Source organism: Chaetodon auriga, chromosome 21 (assembly GCF_051107435.1).
Source record: "Chaetodon auriga isolate fChaAug3 chromosome 21, fChaAug3.hap1, whole genome shotgun sequence".
Lineage (NCBI taxonomy): Eukaryota > Metazoa > Chordata > Actinopteri > Chaetodontiformes > Chaetodontidae > Chaetodon > Chaetodon auriga.
In genome coordinates, this window is record NC_135094.1 from 21,372,956 (window position 1) to 21,394,976 (window position 22,021).

General features: G+C 41.7%; 1 protein-coding gene across 2 annotated transcripts; it reads left to right on the forward strand.

Moving 5' to 3' along the window:
• Nucleotides 1-295: 295 nt before the first annotated feature.
• On the forward strand, nt 296-9,115 carry f3a (coagulation factor III, tissue factor a). Of its 2 annotated transcripts, none has more exons than XM_076721471.1 (6): nt 296-483; nt 2,029-2,140; nt 2,601-2,794; nt 5,601-5,782; nt 5,873-6,041; nt 8,323-9,115. In XM_076721471.1, the coding sequence occupies exons 1-6, from the start codon at nt 417-419 to the stop codon at nt 8,466-8,468; spliced, it is 870 nt and encodes a 289-aa protein (XP_076577586.1). In that variant the 5' UTR covers nt 296-416; the 3' UTR covers nt 8,469-9,115. The 2 variants fall into 2 exon arrangements, with proteins under 2 accessions (XP_076577586.1, XP_076577587.1); XM_076721472.1 differs by lacking the exon at nt 8,323-9,115 and adding an exon at nt 6,424-6,713.
• Nucleotides 9,116-22,021: the final 12,906 nt, after the last annotated feature.

Below are 22,021 nucleotides of genomic sequence, written 5' to 3' on the forward strand. Positions count from 1 at the left end.
ACATCAGAATTCCGTACAACTTAAGTAGGCTACATTTGGAAAGTTTGTTAGAAAATCTGGTACTTTGCAGTCAGACGTCATGGTACTTTGACGTATGGTTCAGTTTTGAATGTGGTGGAAATTGTTGTAATCCAGGAGAATACCACACTGTATCCGCTGACTGACCTCAGCAAGACAGGCACGCACTGTAGTTGCATGTGTAATAGCTGCCACAGTCTGGTGACGCCATAACCGGACGCTCCTTATTTGGCCAAGCCTCGCACGGTCACATCGTTGTAACCAATGATTTGTAGTCAGACTAAAGCGAGACGAAAGACCTTCATGCGGTGATCCGGTAACTTTACTAGTGCCCAGGACCGAAGTGAATGTGCTGTATCTTGCATACAATAGCCTACCTGAGAGGGATTTAACCCGACATGATGACAAGAAGACTACCAGCAGCGCTATTTATTGTCTTCTTCTTCTCTACACATTCTGTCTCAGGTGAGTCCAAGCAGCTGACGCGCTCGTCCTATTAGTTTAATGTTGGTTCAACCTACGTGAGGAATGTTGCGTTATTTGTAAACTTTTTGTTAGGGCACACTAAGCATCAACAGCCATGTGTCATTTCAGCGACAGTCATGTTAAGAGGAGTGTATGACTGATGTCGGTTAATCCACGCTATTAGATGACAAAATGTAGAGAGTATTGCACACTTTGTTAGCTGCAACAAGAGTATTCTGTAGGTGGAGGCAGGTTCAAGTCATGCTAAGCCTTTTGGAATTATAATTATATTAAAGTAGTGGAGTTTCAAATGGCTATGTAGAGAAAGTTTGGACAGGAGCAAATAAAGACTGGGAAACTTGTGGAATGCTCCAAAAACACATGTTTGGAACATTCCACAGGTAAATAGGTTCATTGGCAACAGGCGATAGTATCATGATTGGATATGAAAAGCTCAGTCACAAGCAAGGATGGAGTGAGGTTCACCACTTTGTGAACACATGATTGTATGAAGGATATTAATACATAGACTCAGGAACACTTCAGTAATCCTTATAGATTTGTTCATATCATTTTAAGTCAACATGCACATTACACACTGTTTTTTGTACCACTTTTTCAATTACACAGTAATTTCCAACTCGTCAAGTTTATTTACGCTCACTGTGGGACTGTCTAGGCCACGAAATCTGTTACAAATTCTGATTTTCATTTGTCCTACTTTTTAATGTCCAGTTTCTAAATGGTCAATGTGATGATCTTCAAGATTGATTAAAAAACTTACACCAGAATGTGGCCTGAGTGTGTCCTGTTTGCCCACTTGGCCTACAGGAAGCAATGACTTACGTTTTATAAGTCTTATTGCTAAAAAAAAAAATGTATTGACTCAGGAAAATTTGAGCAGGGCAGTGTGTAAATCCTCTGTGCCGGGCAAACTTGGAAACAAGGCCTAGCCTCAAACCGTTGTTGTGAAAATAGCTTTTCTCTCATGTGTTCTTTGGGTGGCGCAGTTATTTGTTGTCAGAGAAAATAAATCACATGTGCTTGAGATAGCGACCTAACAGTCAGACCACATAAATCTGTGATCAAGGATCATTTATCAACACTGAGAAGAGAACAATGCTCATCACTCAGCACTTCATTAAGGTCACATCACCTTGTGAGCCTGAAGAAGTGCTCCATCTGAACACTGTATTTTATTAATTCTGGTTCAGCAGTATATGTTGTATATGTTGTGTAATAAGTTTGTATGTGAACCTATATAACACTTTTGTAAAGGAGCACACTTATTAAGGTTTTTGTTACATAAGGTGTCTAGTATTTTAAGTTTAGGCTCTCCCATACATCTCAGCTTTTGGAATGCCGGACAGACTACATGTATGTCAGTGTATCTGCAAAATACCTTTTTTTTTTGGTTTTCTGCTATAGTGACTGAAGTCTCCATTGATGTGTTATTCTAATGTTCATCATTTGACCTTTAACACCCCATATCTGGTTTTGAAAGGAGATACAATAGTATTTAACATGATCTTTTTCATTTTGCAGGCTCCTATCCGCAAGCACAGAATGTCACTTGGAAATCCACCAACTTCAAAACTATTTTGACCTGGGAACCCAAACCATCAGTTGATTACTCCTACACAGTGGAATTCTCTGTGTAAGTACCTGCATGCAAACACTCACCAATTAGCCCTTTCAAGAAATTGCATTGAACTCCCTGTGTATTCCTGCCGTTTATACACAGACAAATTCAGGTGTGTCGACTGAGGCTCATTCCCCTCTGAAATGCTTGCTGAATAACCTTAAAAGAAAGATTAATGGCAACAGTGCTTGATAAGAATCCATTACTGATCCAGTAAATGCTTTTACTGGAATGTTAATTTCATGCCAGAGATCTTTCCACAGAAAGATGACGAGAAGGCACACACATCATGGTTCAATGAGAGAAAAATAAAAGGGGCAAGAACTTTATAACCTAAGACTTAAAATGACATGATGTCCTGCAATCACTTTTCATGTGTATGTGCTTATTGTAATGCTTGTATGAATTTGGAGTGTTTGCATCCATCAGTCATGTCCATATGTAATGAGTAATGTAATTTGTCTAACTGTTGCAGGGTTGGTGGGGACAAACAGAGAAACCCCCACTGTATCCGGTCCTTAGTGACAGTGTGTGATCTGTCAAGCTCTCTGACTGACCTGAATGCCTACTACATGGCTGACATCCTGTCTGAACCCCCACTTGGGGCCACCTCTGACCTCATTGAATTCCCCTACACCAGCTCACCGCGATTCTGCCCTTACAAAGACAGTAGGTTCTTCTACCACTATGAGTGTTTTTTTTTTTTTTATCAAAATAATGTGTTGGAAATAACTTCACTTGTGCAGCAGTCACAATATCATACAAAATATTCAGATGCATGTTCAAGCAGATCAGATTTAGATGATTTTTCAATTATCAATCAATTCTTTGGTCTGTACACCATTAGAAAAAAATGCCCGTAGGGCCCAAGGTAATATGATCAAATGTCTTGTTTTGTCCCACTAACAGTGCTAAATTCAAAAATATTCAATTAACAACAATGTTCAGATATGGGAAAGCAGCACATTTTCACATTTGTGAAGCTTAAACCAGAGACTGTTGCAGAGAAAGTTGAAATTAATTTTCCGTTAATCAACTATTCAACAAATCCATGAATTGATTGCTGCAGCCCTAGTTTAGATAACTTAGATACACTATTGCTTTGTTTCCAATCTGTCTGTCCAACCTGTTTGTGTCTTGGCTTGTCTTTGTTGTCATGACATCATCATGTTCACACAGTACAATGTACAATATAATACAATAGCAGAAATGATGGACAAAACTTTGGAAATAAGACCAAAGTTGTTATAAACTTAAATTTTATTTTAAGCCAGTCAAAGGTATAGAGAGACGTATTCGTGCACATGGCAAGACTCGATTCAGACCTTTGTGTCTCCTACTATCACATCCAGTTCTAACATTATGGGTCCTGCCACTGTGTGCTGATAACAATAGTGTCTTTAGTCTCTGCACTGAAGTCACAGAAATGTCACACTCTCCAACGGACCACAGCATTATAAATCTAGCGGTGTTTTTCCTCTTGATTTCAGTGAAAACTTCCCATTAGCATGCATCCGTGACACAAAATTTACAAAGATCTAAACTACAAATCACTTTTCGAAGGAATTTCAAACACTACTCTGAACATTTTTATCTGATATGTACTACCATGATATGGGGTTTACCATCAAAATTTCTGAGCCAAAGTTGGCCTTAGACTTTTTTGTGAAAACATTTATTTCCCATTTCAGACAAGCATTAAGAAACTCAAGCAACAATGCTTGGTTCTGAAATTGCAGCTTTGTTACTTGTTAGGGATGCTGCCAGATGCCAAGTGTGTATAACTAAATCACCTGCTGATTGGCAATATTTTTGTCTGTAATTGTCTCACTGTAATTTGAAGCCTCTTGTTATTTGCAGCTCCATTTACAGTTGAATCCTTTTCTTTCATGTTTAATCTGACTGTGGTGACAGAATGCATCCCTGGACTTGTGGAGACCGCTTTTATCCACAAATTTTATAAATGAATTAGGTGAAGGAGTTAGAAATAGTGCAGCTCATCTGTACATAGATGATGCCATTCTACATACAACAGCGCCATCTGTTGCCTAGGCAGTTCAAAACTTGCATTTTGATTTCTGTACTGTACAACAGACTTTAATAGATCTTAAATTACTGTTAAACCCAGATAAAACAAAATGCAATATAAATACTACTACTCATAATGGGACTCTGGTGAAAGTGTATCCCATTATAAATACCGTGGTTTCTGGCTGGATGACAGCTGTGCTTTAAAAAACGATATTAATGAACTAAGTCCTTAAATGCAAAACTGGTCTCTTTTCTCTCTCTCTCTCTCTCTCTCTTTTTTTTTTTTTTTGACTTGTATTAGTCAAAACTGCAAAAAGCAATTTGTTCAGCCAACCGTTTTAGCTAATATGGACTGTACTGATCTAATTTATATGCATTCTTCTGCCTCCACTTTTAAACCTCTGGATGAAGTCTATCATTCTGCCCTTAGGTTCATAAATGGGGATGGCTTTATAATACATAGATTCAATTCAATTCGACTAGACCGTACTCTTTAATGTACGGAGACCCAACAATTCCTCCCTGAGCAAGCCCTTGGCGCTGCTGGTGAGAAAAGTACTTCCTTTTAACCAACAGAAGCCTTGAGCAGAACCAGGAAATTATGTTTATTATGTGATGTCTACAGTCATTAGCAGAAAAGAAAGGCACTGCATACTGTTTTTCTATAAAACTTTTCTTGGCAAACAACGTCAGTATCTTTCATGACTTCTTAACTTTAAATCAAGTTCACAATGCACTAGGTCCCAAGACTATTTGGTCTTGAGGATCACCATGTCAATACTGAAACTGGAAAAGTAACATACTATTTACAACACAAATGGAACAACCTGCAGAAACTTTTAAAACTGTTGTGAAAATTGTTGCATACCTATCATGTACCTCTATTGCTATTGTAATTTACTTTAATTGTTTTATATACGGTATATTGTAATTTTTACACTGAACAAAAATATGAACACAACACTTTTGTGTTTGCTCCCATTTTTTATGAGCTGAACTCAAAGATCTAAAACATTTCTATATACACAAAAAAAACATTTCTCTCAAATATTGTTCACAAATCTGTTTAAATCTGTGTTAGTGAGCACTTCTCCTTTGCCAAGATAATCCATCCCACCTTACAGGTGTGGCATATCAAGATGCTGATTAGACAGCATGAATATTGCACAGGTGGGAGCAAAAACAAAAGTATTGCCTTTAAATTTTTGTTTAGTGTAGATGTATTTTAGAAATGTTGTTATTAGGGAGTTATTGCAAATGAGAGCTTACTCTCAATGACCTTCCCTGTTTAAATAAAGATAATATATTTATCTTTTTGGCTTCAGACATTATCAGACTGGTCATTTAGAAGTCTCTAATCAGCACTTTATATTCAGGGATACATACACAGATAACACTTGTCTGCCAGTAAACACCTTTTGATCCCCCTGTCCCTCCATCACAGCTGATATAGGCAAACCTGAGTTCAAGCTGGAGGTAAGCGAAGACAAAAAGAAGACCACCCTTTATGTGACCAACCCACTCACTGCCATATTTAAAGATGGCCGCCAACTGAACATCAGGGATATCTTCTCTGAGCAGCTCCAGTATAGAGTCACTTATCGGAAAAATAAGAGCACCGGCAAGGTGAGTAACACCAGACATCACAATATCAGCCTCCAACACACATGAATAAGACAATATGAACTACATGTTTTCCTTTGGTGGTCTCTGCAGAAAGTGTACAATTCTAAGAGTAATGTGATAGAGCTGATTGGTCTGGACAGAGGGGAGAGCTACTGCTTCAATGTCCAGGCCTACATTCCCAGCCGCAGCATTGAAAAGCAGCTGGGAGAGCTGAGCCAAACCCAGTGCTCCACTGACGACAACAAGTCTATTTTTGAAGGTGAGATGTTTTGATTCTTAGAGAGGCTGCAAGCAGGAAAAATGTGGGCAGGGAGGTGATTCAGTCACATTCTCCTTCAGTGTGCATATGTGCTGTGGCTCAGAAGATAAAGCGGTCATTCACTCATCAGAAAGTCAGTAGTTTGATCCCTACATGTTGAAGGATCCTTGGGCAAGTACTGAACCCTAAAAGGCTCCCGATGCCAGCTATTTCAATGGCAAGACACACTCAATTGTTGATACACCATAGACACCATACACTGCAGAAATGAGTTTAAGTCCTTCTGTGTGAAATTATTCATTCATTCATTCATCTTCTTTACCCGCGCATCCCATTTCGGGGTTGTAACCTAATGAGCATGTTTTTGGTCTGTGGGAGGAAGCCGGAGTGCCCGGAGAGAACCCACGCATGCACGGGAAGAACATGCAAACTTCACACAGAAAGGCCCTGCCCGCCCCAGGGTTCGAACCAGCAACCTTCTTGCTGTGAGGCACGCACACTACCTGCTGCGCCACCGTGCCGCCCTGATTAATGCAACATAAAACATGTTATTTAAGATAAGCAATGGAAGGAAGTAAACATGTAAAAACTTCACACATTTTAATAATAATTTTAATAACACTACAGTTTCTTGTTTCTGAATAGAATTAAAATGCAAGTTGAAAACAACCTGATAAGAATTTTTCTTGTTTATTGGGGCACACTGTCTTATTTCTGGTTACTAACAAGCAAAGATGAAATCAAAGCAAGAAGTGACAGAACACTTTTATGTATCATTTATTATTGGAGCACAGGTTTAGATAGATAGATAGATAGATAGATAGATAGATAGATAAATAAATAAAGGTTTTCAGAAGTCAAACAGCACCCTCTTGTGGAAGCAATAAGCAAAGATATACAGTATTTGTCGCCGGCATATTCCTGGAAGCTCCTCCTGGGTGTTATCAGTGACTCAGTAGAAGAAAAGACACAGAGACACAAAGGACATATGCACATTTAGCTCCCAATCACCTCAACCTTTCCACACACACATGCACATGCACTCATACAGTCACTGGAGGTCCACACATCTCCCAGAGGACGGTAGGACACTGGAATGAAGCTATGACTCATGTCTCTTTGTTTGGATTATAAGACACCTCTACCCCACTCCATCTGAGTGGGGTGTGTGTGTGCCGCATGTGTGTGTGTGTGTGTGTGTGTGTGACTCCAAAATACTTTTACTATAAATGGTAGACATATGACTTTCTGTTTGCTGGATACACTATCAGTGTTAAACATCATTGTCATTTACAGTATGGCAAATTTAGAAGGGAAAGATATGGTAGAAATACTGAGAGACAAACTGACACGTGTTGATTTTGGTCTTTTCATGGGATTTCCTTACAATAAGGGAAATATAGAAAGACACAAGCCTTTTTACTTTCTGGCATAATGGCCTTTCCTTTAGCGTCACCCTCTGGACAAACTTTATATATTTACCCCTAATGTGGTCAAACTTAACAAACAGGAAAATCTAGTGTTCATTCCGTGCAAGACTATTGTGCTGTGGGATGTAATGAATATGTTAGGGCTCCGCCTTTGAAATGTTTACTGGACAGAAAATTTATAACACAAAATCTCTTAACAGAAGGCGCACTCTCCTTGAGGAGAAATGAAAAAAACACAACTGGAGGGGTTGATGCAGAGTGAGACACTGGACAGGGCTGGAGGCGCTGAAAGAAAGAAAATATTTAAGTGGGAGTCTTAAAACAATAACAGAATCTGACATAAGCACAGTCTTGGTAAATAACTAGAGATATTCTGAAGACGTCGTCTAAGCGATTCTCATGCGGAGAAAAGATGTTTGACCTGAGAGGGATCAGGACAAACTGCCAACCAACGGTGCAGAAAGCCAGAAATACACACTGCTGGTCTGGTGACCCTGATCCGCAGCAGATGTACAGGTGATTAGGTGGGAGCCAACAAAGAGAGTAGGAGGCCACGCCCAGCCTCACACAGACAAGTGAACAGACAGACAGACAAATAACACGAAGGGAAAAGGGGAAAAGGAAAGCACTAGGGACAGACAGATGAGCAGATCTGAACAGAATATTGCAGCCTATGAGGGCCAGGGGGATTTAGTGGGGATACAGCCTTTTGTTTTATTTTGGATTTTCTATTTTGTACCTGTTTTTACTGTAACTACATCCTAATATACAGAAATTGCAATGAACAAATTTTCCCCACAGTGATCAATTATGTCTTTTAATGTAATATTGTCTTGTTTTGTCTCCTACAGTGTATTCAGTGGGTGTGATTGCTGCTGCCATCTTCCTCATCCTGCTTCTGATTGGCCTCATCACTGCTGTCACAGTGGTCTGCTGCAAGCGCAAAAAGAAAGCGTCGAAAAGTGGAAGAGAAGGATTGCCACTCCAGAATGTATAGAGTGTCTGTTCTATAACACACACACACACACACACACACACACACACACACACACACATATCACGGTGGGAACATGCGGTACAACTGAACTGGACTGTGGCCTCTAAGGAGAGTGGGAGGCCGCATTCAGTCCAATATTCCACTGTCAAACACTGGAATCAAGGCTTCCTTTAGTTTCTGTGAAACTGTCTTGAAGTATTTTAAACATATTTGATTCTTTCTTTATTTCACGATGCAGAAAAGAGACTTAAGGAAAAAAAACTATTTGAAACCTCCTACTGTACACACTAGTCATTTTGCTAAAGCTGTAATGTTCCATTCCTTGTTTTTTATATTTGGTTAGTGGTACTTTTGATAACTGTAGATAAACACTACTAACTGTTTTTATTTATTTCATTTTATAGGGTACTTTCTATGTTGGAATGATTGTCATGGTTGTCATGATTTTCGGGAGGTGAAAGCAACACTTAATGGGAAATCATGACCTAGAATACATTATTTTTGTATCTGATGCTTAATTTATTGTGCTTGATTGAAATTAACATATTTGTATATCATGCTCATTTAGCTGTTTTATATTTCAGAGTATTGCAGATAATTGTATTACGTTGTTAAATGTTGAAGAAGTAATAAATATTTTATAGAGCACGACCAATTTGTACATTTCACTGTCAGTACGGTTAAATGACAATGTTCAAGTAAAAATTGATGTTTAGAAATCATACTGATGTTATAGCAAATCTACTTTTTTATTATGGTAACTAGCATAAGGGCTGTGATAACAAAATTATTTGCAAATCAGTATATTGCTACATGTTTGTACATTATCAATACTTGAAGTGTTTATTTACAGTTCATGTGAACCAGTTATAATTACAAACAATTGCTGACTCCCCATAATTACAGTGTAAGTACACACAGGCGCTTTATCCATTTTAGTGACAGAATCAGAATCCATTATGTCAACAGTAATCATAACAGAACATACAGTAGGTATGAGTATACGCCAAAGAACTCAAAGACTAAGACAGAAGCAGTGCTCTTCATAGATGTATGTATATGTTGAAGGCACTTAACAAAAAGAGAAGACATCTGCTTGAAAATCGCTTTAACAAACGCTTTGAAGGATAGCTTCTCAACATAACCAAAGATGGCCAATGAGATTGTGTTCCATTTTTAAGTAATTGATTGAAGTTTAGTTTGGTATATGATCTTTTTGATCCACATATTTCTCATTCATTATTTTGCTGATCAAAGCTTTCTGAATAATTTCAACCATGAAGACAATTCTACAATAGGTGGTATATTTTTCGTATACTTTGTGTCACCAAATGTTCACGGCAATGTCCAGAAGCTCATGACTTTCTCAGGATCTACTTTTTGTGCTAACTACTGGTGTATTAGACTTAGAGACAATTGGGAAATTGTTTTGTTGCAGCAGCAGGTTAATCATACACATAAACATAAAATATATACAATAAAAAAGAATAAGGATGAAAATAAAACTAAGAGAAGAGAATGTTCTTAAAAAAACTTAAAACTAAGTATATGAACATAGAACAGCATTATTATATTTCCCCCACCCACCTGAGCCTAGACGTTACACCGTGACTCCCCCGCCCCCCCCACAGCACTCCTGACACCTGTCAGTGTCCTCTTCACAAGACTTAACCCCGCTCTGCTCCACTTCACAGACTACATTCACCTCCCCCCATGTCACTCTACAGGAGCCACCCCACAGCCCCCCCACAGCCTCTTCATAACAGCTAACCAGGTGAGGAAGGAGCTCAGGAGGATGAAGGCGAGCAAAGATTCAGGCCTGGATGGCATCTGCTCCTCACTGCTCAAGGACTACGCAGATCAACTCTGTGGGGTCCTGCTACACATCTTCAACATGAACCTCAGTCTGGAGAGAGTTCCAGCCCTTTGGAAAACTTCCTGTGTGGTTCCTGTCCCAAAAACCGCACACCCCAGGGAGCCCAACCACTTCAGGCCTGTAGCCTTAACTCCCACCTGATGAAGACCTTGGAGAGGATTATACTGAACCACCTCCGTCACCTGGTGAGCAGCAAGCTGGACTCCTGACAGTCTGGTTATCGACCAAACATTGGTGTGGAGGATGCAGTCATCTACCTGGTCCATCGATCTCTTTCCCATCTGGAGCATACTGGAAGCACAGTGATGGTCATATTCTTTGACTTCTCCAGTGCTTTCAACATGATGAAACCATCACTGCTCAAGGGGAAGCTGGAAGTAGCCGGTGTTGACTGCTGACTGGCTGCATGGACCATTGACTACTTCACCAACCACCAGACCACAGTATGTGAGGCTTCGTGACTGCATGTGTGATATAGTAGTTTGCAGCATGGGGGCTCCACAAGGGGACAGTGCTCTCCCCTTTTTTCTTCGCCCTTTACACATCGGACTTCAGACACAACACCAACAGCTGCTGCATTCAGAAGTTCTCCAATGATACAGCCATCATTGGATGTGTTTCTCAGGGGGACGAATTGGAATACAGGGAGGTTGTAACCAACTTCATCAACTGGTGTGGACTGAACCACCTGCACAGAAATGCCAGCAAGACAAAGGAGATGGTAATTGATTTCCGAAGGAATGTACCACAGACTACACCAGTGAACATCCAGGGCTCGGACATTGAGATTGTGGGGGATTACAAATACCTAGGTGTTCACCTCAACAACAAATTGGACTGGACAAATAACACAGATGCCCTGTACAGGAGGGCCCAAAGTCATCTGCACCTGCTCAGAAGATTGAGGTCCTTTGGAGTATGTAGGACACTGTTAAAAACATTTTACGACTCTGTGGTGGTATCTGCAACTCTGGACACCATCAAGGAAGTGGGTGAGAGGACGATGTTAGCCAAGCTGACATCGAACATGGAGAACCTGTCCCACCCCCTGCATGAGATGTTGGGGGGCTTAAGCAGCTCCTTCAGTAACAGACTGCTGCATCCAGTCTGTAAGAAGAACGCTACTGCAGGTAATTCATCCCAACAGCTGTCAGACTTTTTAATTCCAGCATACTACCACAGCACTGTAGCACTGTGTTGATGCTGTCTTTCTCAATTCTACATCATAAACCTGTTTTTGATTTTGCACTGCTGTTCAAGGTTAATATGCTCTAATGCTAATATCTGCTCACATTTATCCATTTCGTAATTTCTAAGTTGTATACTTCTCTCAACTGTGCAATAACGCTATTTATTATCCATATTGGCAACTGTATTCTTATATATGTTGTGCATATACATAGACCCAGAATTTCCCAAGTGAAATAGTATTTTTCTCAGGGTTGCAATAGTATTCTCAAGTGTAATACAATACATGTCATGTCAGTAGTCAGTTTTCCTCAATAAGACTACTAGCAACAGTACTTTTTTATGGCAGTAAGATTCTTTGGCATTTACTATTTTTAACAATCTGTACAAATGTACATAGATGTTGTTTTTTTCTATTCTGTATCTTGTATACTTCTATATTTTTATTTTGACCTCTTTATGCCACTGTGCTTGCTTCTTGTAACCTGCTTGCTGTAATGACAACATTTCCCAGGTGTGGCATCAATAAAGTCCTATCTTATCTTATCTTATCTTATCTTATCTTATCTTAGCGTTAGTGGTTTTATTTTGTCATGGGATTTGTAGCCAGGAAAGAACAAGATACAGACATAAACATAGCAACTCAGTTCTCATATACCAGTATGACTCAGATCAATTGTCTGATATTGTTTCGTGATGCTGGAAGTTCTTGCTCTGAGTAAGTGTTTGTCAAAGGTGACAAAATATATTGTATACAACCTAGAAAAACTGCAGGACTGCTATAGAGATCTTGGGTATCACGATAATCCTGAACTGTCCCTTAATTGTCACGACTGGAGAAAATATTTAGAACCTTTACTTTTATGAAAATACTGTAAAAACAGTACATAGTACACTGTAAAAATAACCCTGTTACAAGTTAATGGACTGTATTCATATAGCCCATCTCTATTTCAACAACCACACAAAGCGCTTTTACAACACAAGTCCGCATTCACCCACCCACACACACATTCATTCAAAGGTAGGCCACCTGCTCATTCTGAGCGTTCACCATTCATCAGGAGCACTTGGGGGTTCAGTGTCTTGCCTAAGGATACATTGACACATGGACTGCAGAGGCTGCAGATTGAACCACTAACCTTCTGATAAGTGGACGACCACTCTACCTCCTGAGCCACAAGTAACTCACTTAAGTAAGTAAGTGAGTTACAGACGGACAGACGGACTGCACATGCCATGCATTTTGTGAAATTCTTTTCTCCGCATTTATCCCATCCCGGCAAGTCCTTCCTCCACGGCAGACCAGGAGCGGTGGGCTGCCAGTCGGCAGCGGCGCCCGGGGACCCAGCTCCTTCTTGTCACCATTGGTCAGGTCGTGACCTTCTTGCATGTTTTTAATGGGGTCTTTTTTAAGGAGGATACCCAGGTGAACACGGGGAGAACATGAAAAACTCCACACAGGGAGGCCCCTTTTTCCTCGAGGACACGCCCCCGGCGCCCACAGCAGGAATCGAACCCTGAACCTTCTAGCTGTGAGGCAGTGAGACAGTGTTAACACTGTGCCACCGTGCCGCAAACCTTTATCAACTTTTTAATGCTGAATTGACAGGACCAGATTAGCAGCAACAAGTACAGACAGTGGTATTGTGCAGGGAATGAAATATGCAGCAGTCACAGGCAGGCAAAGACTTGGGACATGCAGATTACAAAGTCTTGGAGTCTCTGTAAGTGTTTGGTGTGGAAAACACCAAACAGGCAAACAATATCCAGTAAATGAAAAGCAAGACCCATGTTCACGGACAAAAGGCTAAGGTAGTTACCGGGGAACAGGAGAACAGGTAGTGGTTGGAAACAGGCAGGGTCAGCAATGGGAGATCATTTAGGGGGTGGGTGTGGCTGAGAGTGGAAAAGTACTGAGGGCACCAGTGAGCAGATGAGGAAACAATGGCAGCAGGTAAGACTGTGACAGGATGTTGAAAGGCTGACATTAATCTGCATCGCTGGCTTTAAATGTTGAATAATATCAACAATGTAGGTCTATACAAGATGTAGAATATTTTAAGGTTTGTTGAAAAGCTAATACTCAACTGAATTTCTCACTTTAATTTGTATGAAGAAGCATCTGAAGGAGTATGAAGAGTTATAAAAGTGGGAAAGGATCTATTTGGAATGATTGGGATTTAAAAGTTGAATGAAATTCATAATGCGTAGCTGGTATAATTTTGTATGAAGACAGCTGAAGGAGTATGACGAGCTGGGATATGTAAAAAAAGGTCAAATTAGTATGAATGGGGCAAAAAAGTTTAATAAATCTCAATGTATGAAAGATGTGGGACATGCTCAGGTTTGAATAGAGTTTCTATCTGAAAGTATGAGTGAGCAGGTAAGACTTCAAAAATGCTTGATCCAAATACATGCCATAGAAAAGTCAGACGAATTGTTGGAAGCAGGCAGTTTTGCTGCCACAGACTGTCACTGAACCAGCAGCACACAAGAAATAAGTAAATTCACACAACCTTGCAACATAAGCTCTGCCCATATCACTAACATTGAAGATGACGATAAAAAGAGCTCACATACTGACAGAATGGCATGAGAAGTCAAACCATTTAAAGGAGGCATTTAAAGGAGGCAGAAATTAGTTACCAGATACACACGAAACATTGGCAAGAGTGCTCGTCCTCATACTCACCTGATACACAGACAGCCTTCAATTAGATTAGTGAATGGATCGTTTTCTACACTAGTCAGGATATCAACCTCTGAACAAAATGGTTTTGGACATGTTACTATGCTTAGGTTCAAGATGGATGATGAAGCAGCTGGAAGCAATTATCATAATGGAGGAGGACTGGACAATGTATCGTATATAGAGAGAGCAGAAGAGAATCTGGAAAAGAAAGAAGTGATATACAGACAGTTTCCAATTAAAGCAGTCTTTGTTTGTTCAGTACATAAGGCTCTAAGTATGATAAGGACATCAGCTGTAGTCTGGGGCTGTAGGCTTATGTAGCTGTCAGTAGAGTGACCTATCTCAGTGGGGTGCACATGCTAGATATAGTTGAGAGTAAAATACATGCCAACCCAGAGCTGACTGCAGCATTGGAGACCAGTCAACAAGTCAACTTGGACAACATGATGTCTCTTCTTAATATCAAACAAAAATTGAACAGACATCGAGAACCATCATGAACTGTGTGTTACAGACCTTTTCACAAAGACCACACTGATAAGATACAGATTTATTATGTTTTAATGCGTATGCATTAAAATGCTTGAGGTTAAATGCTTAAAATGCACAAATGCTGATGCTCCAGATACTCACCAAGCTCAAAAGAAGACCAGTTTTATAGCTTCTCTAATCAGTACAACAGTTTTCAGCTGTACTAACATAATTGCACAAGGGTTTTCTAATCATCAATTAGCGTTTTAACACGATTAGCTAACACAATGTACCATTACAACACAGGAGTGATGGTTGCTGGAAATGGGCCTCTGTACACCCATGTAGATATTCCATTTAAAATCTGTTGTTTGCAGCTAGAATAGTCATTTACTACATTAACAATGTCTAGACTGTATTTCTGATTAATTTAATGTTATCTTCATTGAACAAACAGTGTTTTTCTTTGAAAAATAAGGACATTTCTAAGTGACCCCAAACTTTTGAATGGTAGTGTAAATTTCTCAATGATAATATAAAGTCAGTCAGTATAAAATCAACAAATATAATAAAGTCAAGTCATGGCTGTAGGAAAGTAGGATGGGTGTAGCAGAGTGAGTGAAGAAAACAGTTGGAACGTGGTTATTCCTCCTGTACTCTGTCCTCTTGAATAGAGTGTAGAATATTTCTATGTCCTCCTTTGCGATGTTAGGCTTCCCACATACTCCTTCTGAAGAAAGTATGTGAACAATGTTTATTTTCTACCCTTTCTCTGAATCCCTCCTCTCCATTGAACACATTCCCTTAGACACCAAACTGCCAGATTAGTGCGTGTGCAACTTTATGTGTGTATATCTCTTTTTGGTAATTTCAGGCCAAGCTCTGGCCTTTGGTTTAGATGGCACAGGCCACTACTTATGGCCTTATGCGACTTCCTCATCTGGATTGCTTATCTCCAGTGGAACAATACATGACTTGTCACTTATTAACTTTAGCTCAGCCAGACACACATGAAACTCTTTTTACTTGATTCACATTTAAATTGTAACTATTCTCATTCCTGTTGATTACATTACATCATTAATAACAAACACAGCAGCTTACCATAATCATCATCATAACTTGATATATGGTAAAAACTCATGTGCATTACATCATCATACTAGGACGTGGTGATAAAAGTCCTTTTATTCACAGTTCTTATGTGTACTAGGGGAATGAGAATCTCTACTCTTTTCACAGCCTCTCTGCAATGGCTCCCTGTAAAATCCTGAATAGTTTTAAATTTAAAATTCTTCTTACCTACAAAGCCTAAATTGTCACCATCACCATCTTATCTTTAAGAGCTCATAGTGCCTTGTTCCCCCACTAAAACAAGAGCTGTGTCCCAATTCAGGGGCTGCATCCTTCGGAGGATGGATTTGAAGGCCGATTACGTCATAACGCTGCGCGAAGGCTGTCCCAATTCGTCCAAATTCGAAGGATCCTCCAAATGCAGCCGACAAATGCGTCCTCCTTTTCCCTGTATTCGGAGGATGTGTCGCTACCAGGGTTCTAAATTAACTTTTTTGATCACCAGCCAATGTGGCTGGTGACCTTCTAAAGTTACCAGCCAATCAGAATTTCCACTAGCCAAATTTTTTTCCGGTGAAAATAAGAGATTATGAGTGCCACTGAATACATTTGATCATTTTATTTACATTGTTGGCATGAAAAATGCACAGAAAGTACAACACATGAAACAAAACATACACAGAAAGTGCAAACATTTAATTTATACAAACAAAAAATGCTGTCAGATTTATTATTTTCTAAGACATTTTCCAGTAAGTATTTAGTATCATTACATTCCTAATAAAATGTATTTTTCCTTTCAACTTAAAGTGTTCCTGCTTTCCTTCTTTAATAAGAAATATATATAAGTAACAGCCATGACTTAAACACTTGCAAAAAATTGCATTGGTAATAAATTGAATTATGTATGTACAACTAGAAAACACAAATAGTGCAGCAGTCAGTATTGCAGACTCCTTAGGCTCTCCTGATGACTTCGGGCACTCTCATGGTCCTTTACTGCCTCGACTTTAAAATTATTAGTCCCCACCACAAAATTATTCGTCTTGTTTTTTTCTTTCGTGTACATGCGGCAATCCTTACAAAACATGACGGCATTTTCGTGATCAAACACAAGCCATTCACGACCTGTCAGCCATTTAGCGTTAAACTTTCTTTTCTTCGTTTCGCACGCTTTGTCGACATTCTCATCCCCTGCCTCCTTCCTCTTCTCGCCCCCAGACGTCTGTCCCAACCACCGCAGCATTTAGTTTAACTTTACTTTTTACTTTTAGCTAGCTCAGTCTCCTTTTTTACAGTTTATACGCCGCCGTTCATTCTTCTTCTTTTTCTTTGTGTTTGCGTTTCCGTGGTTTCTCGCGCCGGTTGCACTACAGACTGTAGTGTGCCTGCGCACAGCCAATGGGCGTCTTGGACGTCATCACGTAGCATTACGACAGTGTTCATGGGAAATGTAGGACGGACTGTCAGGGGGACAAATGACCGAGAACTGTAGAGCGGCTCTGACATGATTGCCTAATGCATTACCGGCCAAATTGGCTAGTAAGTTTTTATTTACACCCGCCAATATGAATTTTAACCCGCATTTGGCGGGTTGGCGGGTGTTAATTTAGAACCCTGGTCGCTACTATCCTTCTCGGCCTCCCATATCCCAAGATGCTTTGCGCACTGATGATATGAGGAGCTCAGTTAACAGTTAGCCTTATAAACCCTTCACTTACAAATGTTACAAGCTCGCATGTCAACTAATTATTATTAAATTAAATTATTTTGGGTGAATACTCGATTGTGATTGGCTGCAGGGTATCCGTTAAAAAGTGTTGTAGCACACCTATAAAAAAGTTACGGTCAAATAGCCTGATTGTTCTAAATTATTGCGCTGGCTCAAACGCTAGTTGGTAACCGTAGCAACAGAAACTCAGAACATACGTTATTTCACAGTTTATTTATCACAACGGCAAGACAGTAGACAACATGAGTGATTTTATAGTTGCCTTTAACCACATTCAATGATGAGAGTGAATGGTGGATAATATTTCTTGCAATAAAAATGATTTAGGAAACTATCTGTGGACTTTGAGTCTTTGAAACAAAATTTGGCATCATCCTCTGGACACACACAAGCGGTAAGAGGTGCACTTGCCCTCTGAAATGATACTTTGTATCACGTAACATAACGTTAAGCAATCATGTCACTTCCCTCCACTGATTAGGTCTAATATAACAGTTGCGCCGACCGAGCTGCAGGTTCTGTGGCCAGAGCCGGTTACCTTGGCAACGCGTCACAACGAGCAATATTAAATAGTCCACTCAGCCGCCTCTTGTTAAAAACTTACGATTAATTAACGTATTAATAATTGATTTAATATTATTTCTTTCGTAAGTGACCATGGTATATGCGGGATAATGCCCTTCGAGGTGTCCATTATCAGAAATGAATGGACGACGCGGAGGCGTGAACCGTCCGACGTGAAGCTGTGAAGATATTCACATCAGGTGAATTTGTAAGTTGTATAATAGGCTACATTTCGCGCCTCTTACAAGCGATAGGAGCTGTACGGGCGCATCTCTGCACCCCGTACGTGTGTTTTTCCCGGGTTAGGAGGGAAGAAGTTATGACGTCGTGACGCAATCACGAAATGCTCCGAAGGCTAGACCGTCCCATTTAACGATAGTTGATGCGGCCGACGGAGGATCCTCCGAAGGACCCAGCCTCCAGAGACCGCGTAGGCTGGGTCCTCCGAAGGATGCAGCCGCTGAATTGGGACACAGCTACAGTGTTCCGTAAAATGCAGGCTTACTTAGGGTTCCTAAAGTCTCCAAAAGCAGAATGGGAGCCAGAGCCTTTATCTATTAAGTTCCTTTCCTGTGGAACCATCTTCCAGTCTCAGTCCAGGAGACAGACACCCTTTCTACCTTCAAGAACAGGCTTAAAATTATCCTTTTCTTTTCCTTTTTAAAGCTTACAGTCAGGGCTGGTTCAATCTTGAACCAGCTAGGGACCAGCCCCTAGTTTTACTGCTATGGGAGACTGCCAGGGGACTACCAATGATACACCAAGCTCCTCTATTCTTCTCTCCCTCTCCTCTATATGCATATATTATATGTCCGATTATGGCCTGTTAATAATTTAGCTTCTTCCCCAGAGTTCTTGTCCTGCCACCTGGATTGTGGATTATAGCTACATCTCCTGCCATGGCCCTGCTTGCCTGGCTGCAACTGCTATTAGTTACTTAGTTTGCTAGCTACTATTAGTCAGTCATCCATTATTATTAGATTCGTAGTATTGTTGTTATATACATATACTCTCTGGATGATGAATGCCACTCAACACCAGGCACGTTTGAGAGGGATGAGAGTCACCCAAATTTCACGTCAGATCATTTGAAACCATTTACATCAGCGTGGTCTGCATGCTAGATGACCTGCAAGGGTAACTGACCACAACACCAGGCATAGGCACCATCATCTTGCATGGGCCAGGGGGCATTCATGCTGGACGAGGGACCAGTGGGCCTCAGTGCTGTTCTCTGATGAAAGTCGATTCACATTGAGCAGAAATGATGGTCACCAACGATATTGGAGATATCAAGGTGAGCGCTTATATATCAGCCACTGTTGTCACCAGACAAGGCTTTGGTGGTGGTGTTGTTTCAGTGTGGGCAGGTGTGTCAAGTCAATACAGAACTGCCCTACACTTTGTGAATGGTACAGTGACAAGCCAATGTTTCAATAAATTGTTTGAGATGAGGAAATCACCATTGCATGCTTCTACTTAAATGCTCTACTTTCATGATATAATATCACTGTAGCATGAACTTTTTACATTTTCCACAAATTTCACCCGACAGCCAAATACCCCTAAGTTTTTGTGAGTAGTGTATATATACAGTACCAGTCAAATGTTTGGACACCTTCTCATTCAATGGTTTTTCTTTCTTTTCTTTTTATTTTCTACATTGTAGATTAATACTGAAGACATCCAAACTATGTAATTATGTAGCAAACAAAAAAGTGTTAACATCCATCCATCCATCCATCCATTTTCTACCGCTTATCCGGGGCCGGGTCACAGGGGCAGCAGTCTGAGCAGGGACGCCCAAACTTCCCTCTCCCTGGACACTTCCTCCAGCTCACCCGGGGGGATCCAGAGGCGTTCCCAGGCCAGCCGAGCGACATAGTCACTCCAGCGTGTCCTGGGTCTTCCTCGGGGCCTCCTCCCGTGGGGCATGCCGGGAGCACCTCCCTAGGGAGGTGTCCAGGGAGCATCCAATAGAGATGCCCGAGCCACCTCAGCTGACTCCTCTCGATGTGGAGGAGCAGCAACTCTACTCTGAGCTCCTCCCGGGTGACAGAGCTCCTCACCCTATCTCTAAGGGACTGCACAGCCCTCAGCAGAGGGCCTCCAACCCCACACTCCTACATACTACACCTCCCACAGAATGACGCGAGGGACACGGTTGAATGCCTTCTCCAAGTCCAAAAAACACATGTGGACTGGTTGGGCAAACTTCCATGAACCCTCAAGCACCCTGTGGAGGTTATAGAGCTGGTCCAGTGTTCCACGGCCAGGACGAAAACCGCATTGTTCCTCCTGAATCCGAGGTTCGACTATCAGCCGGATTCTCCTCTCCAGTACCCTGGAATAGACTTTCCCAGGGAGGCTGAGGAGTGTGATCCACGATAGTTGGAACACACCCTCCGAGGGACCATACCCCAGTCTGTCAGTCCAGAGGCACCGTCCCCGACTGCCACATGATGTTGCAGAGGCGTGTCAACCAGGACAGCCCTGCAACATCCAGTGACTTGAGGTACTCAGGGTGGATCTCATCCACCTCCGGTTGCATGAGGAGCTTGCAAACTACCTCAGTGACTTCAGCCCAGGTGATGGATGAATCAACCTCTGAGTCCCCAGTCTCTGCTTCCTCTGCAGAGGACATGACAGTGGGATTGAGGAGATCCTTGAAGTATTCCTTCCACCGAGGTCAGATGATACGACTACAAAGTTGATCATTGACCTCCGGCCTAGGGTGTCCTGGTGCCACGTGCACGGATGGACATCCTTATGCCTGAACATGGTGTTTGTTATGGACAAACTGTGACTAGCACGGCAATCCAATAACAGAACACCGCTTGGGTTCAGATCGGGGAGGGCTCTTCCTTGAACCGACACCTTATCGTGGTGGAGGAGTTTGAGTACCCGAATGATCCTAGAGGCTATGTTGTCCGGGGCTTAATGCCCCTGGTAGGGTCTCCCAAGGCAAACAGGTTCTAGGTGATGGGTCAGACAAAGAGCGGTTCAGAAGCCCCTATTAAAGAAAAAACAAGAAGGATGCTTACGTCGCCCGGATTGGCATCACCGGGGCCCCACCCTGGAGCCAGGCCTGGGGTTGGGGCCTGCAGGCGAACACCTGGCGGCCGGGTCCCATGCTTTGTGTTATGGGTGGCAGTCGTGGGTGGGGCCCCGACGACCCAAAACCTGGATGACGACTCTGGCTATGAGGACATAGAATGTCACCTTGCTGGGGGGGGAAGAGCCAGAGCTAGTGTGGGAGGTTGAGCGGTACCGACTAAAGATAGTCGGACTCATCTCGACGCACAATCTGGGCTCTGGAATCCAACTCCTTGAGAGACACTGGACTCTCTTCTACTCTGGAGTTGCCTGCGGTGAGAGGTGGCAAGCTGGTGTGGGCTTGCTTATAGCCTCCCAGCTCAGCCGCCATGTGTTGGAGTTCTCCCCGCTGAGCGAGAGGGTCGCTTCCCTGCGCCTTCGGGTCGGGGATAGGTCTCTCACTATTGTTTTGGCCTACGGGCCGAACAGCAGTGTAGAGTACCCGGCCTTCTTGGAGTCCCTGGGAGGGGTACTGGAAAGTGCTCCAACCGGGTACTCCATTGTTCTGCTCACGTGGTTAGCGACAGTGATACCTGGAGGGGTGTGATTGGGAGGAAAGTGTTAACAAACCAGAAAATATTTTAGATTCTTCAAAGTAGCCACCATCTGCTTGAATGGCAGCTTTGCACACTCTTGGCATTCTCTCTCAATTCATACCCTAAGAAATTAAATGGGCATGTAACGAAAACACGAAAATAGTGTATGTTCACTTTGGTGCATCTGCTGATTTCACCACATCAAGCAAACCACACAAGCCTGGTATCATATAAAAGCAGATAGTCCGAAGGTCCTGATTGAGGAGGAGGTTACTAGAGTGGGGGGAGCGCTCTTCATGCTGGTTATTTCCTTCTGGATCG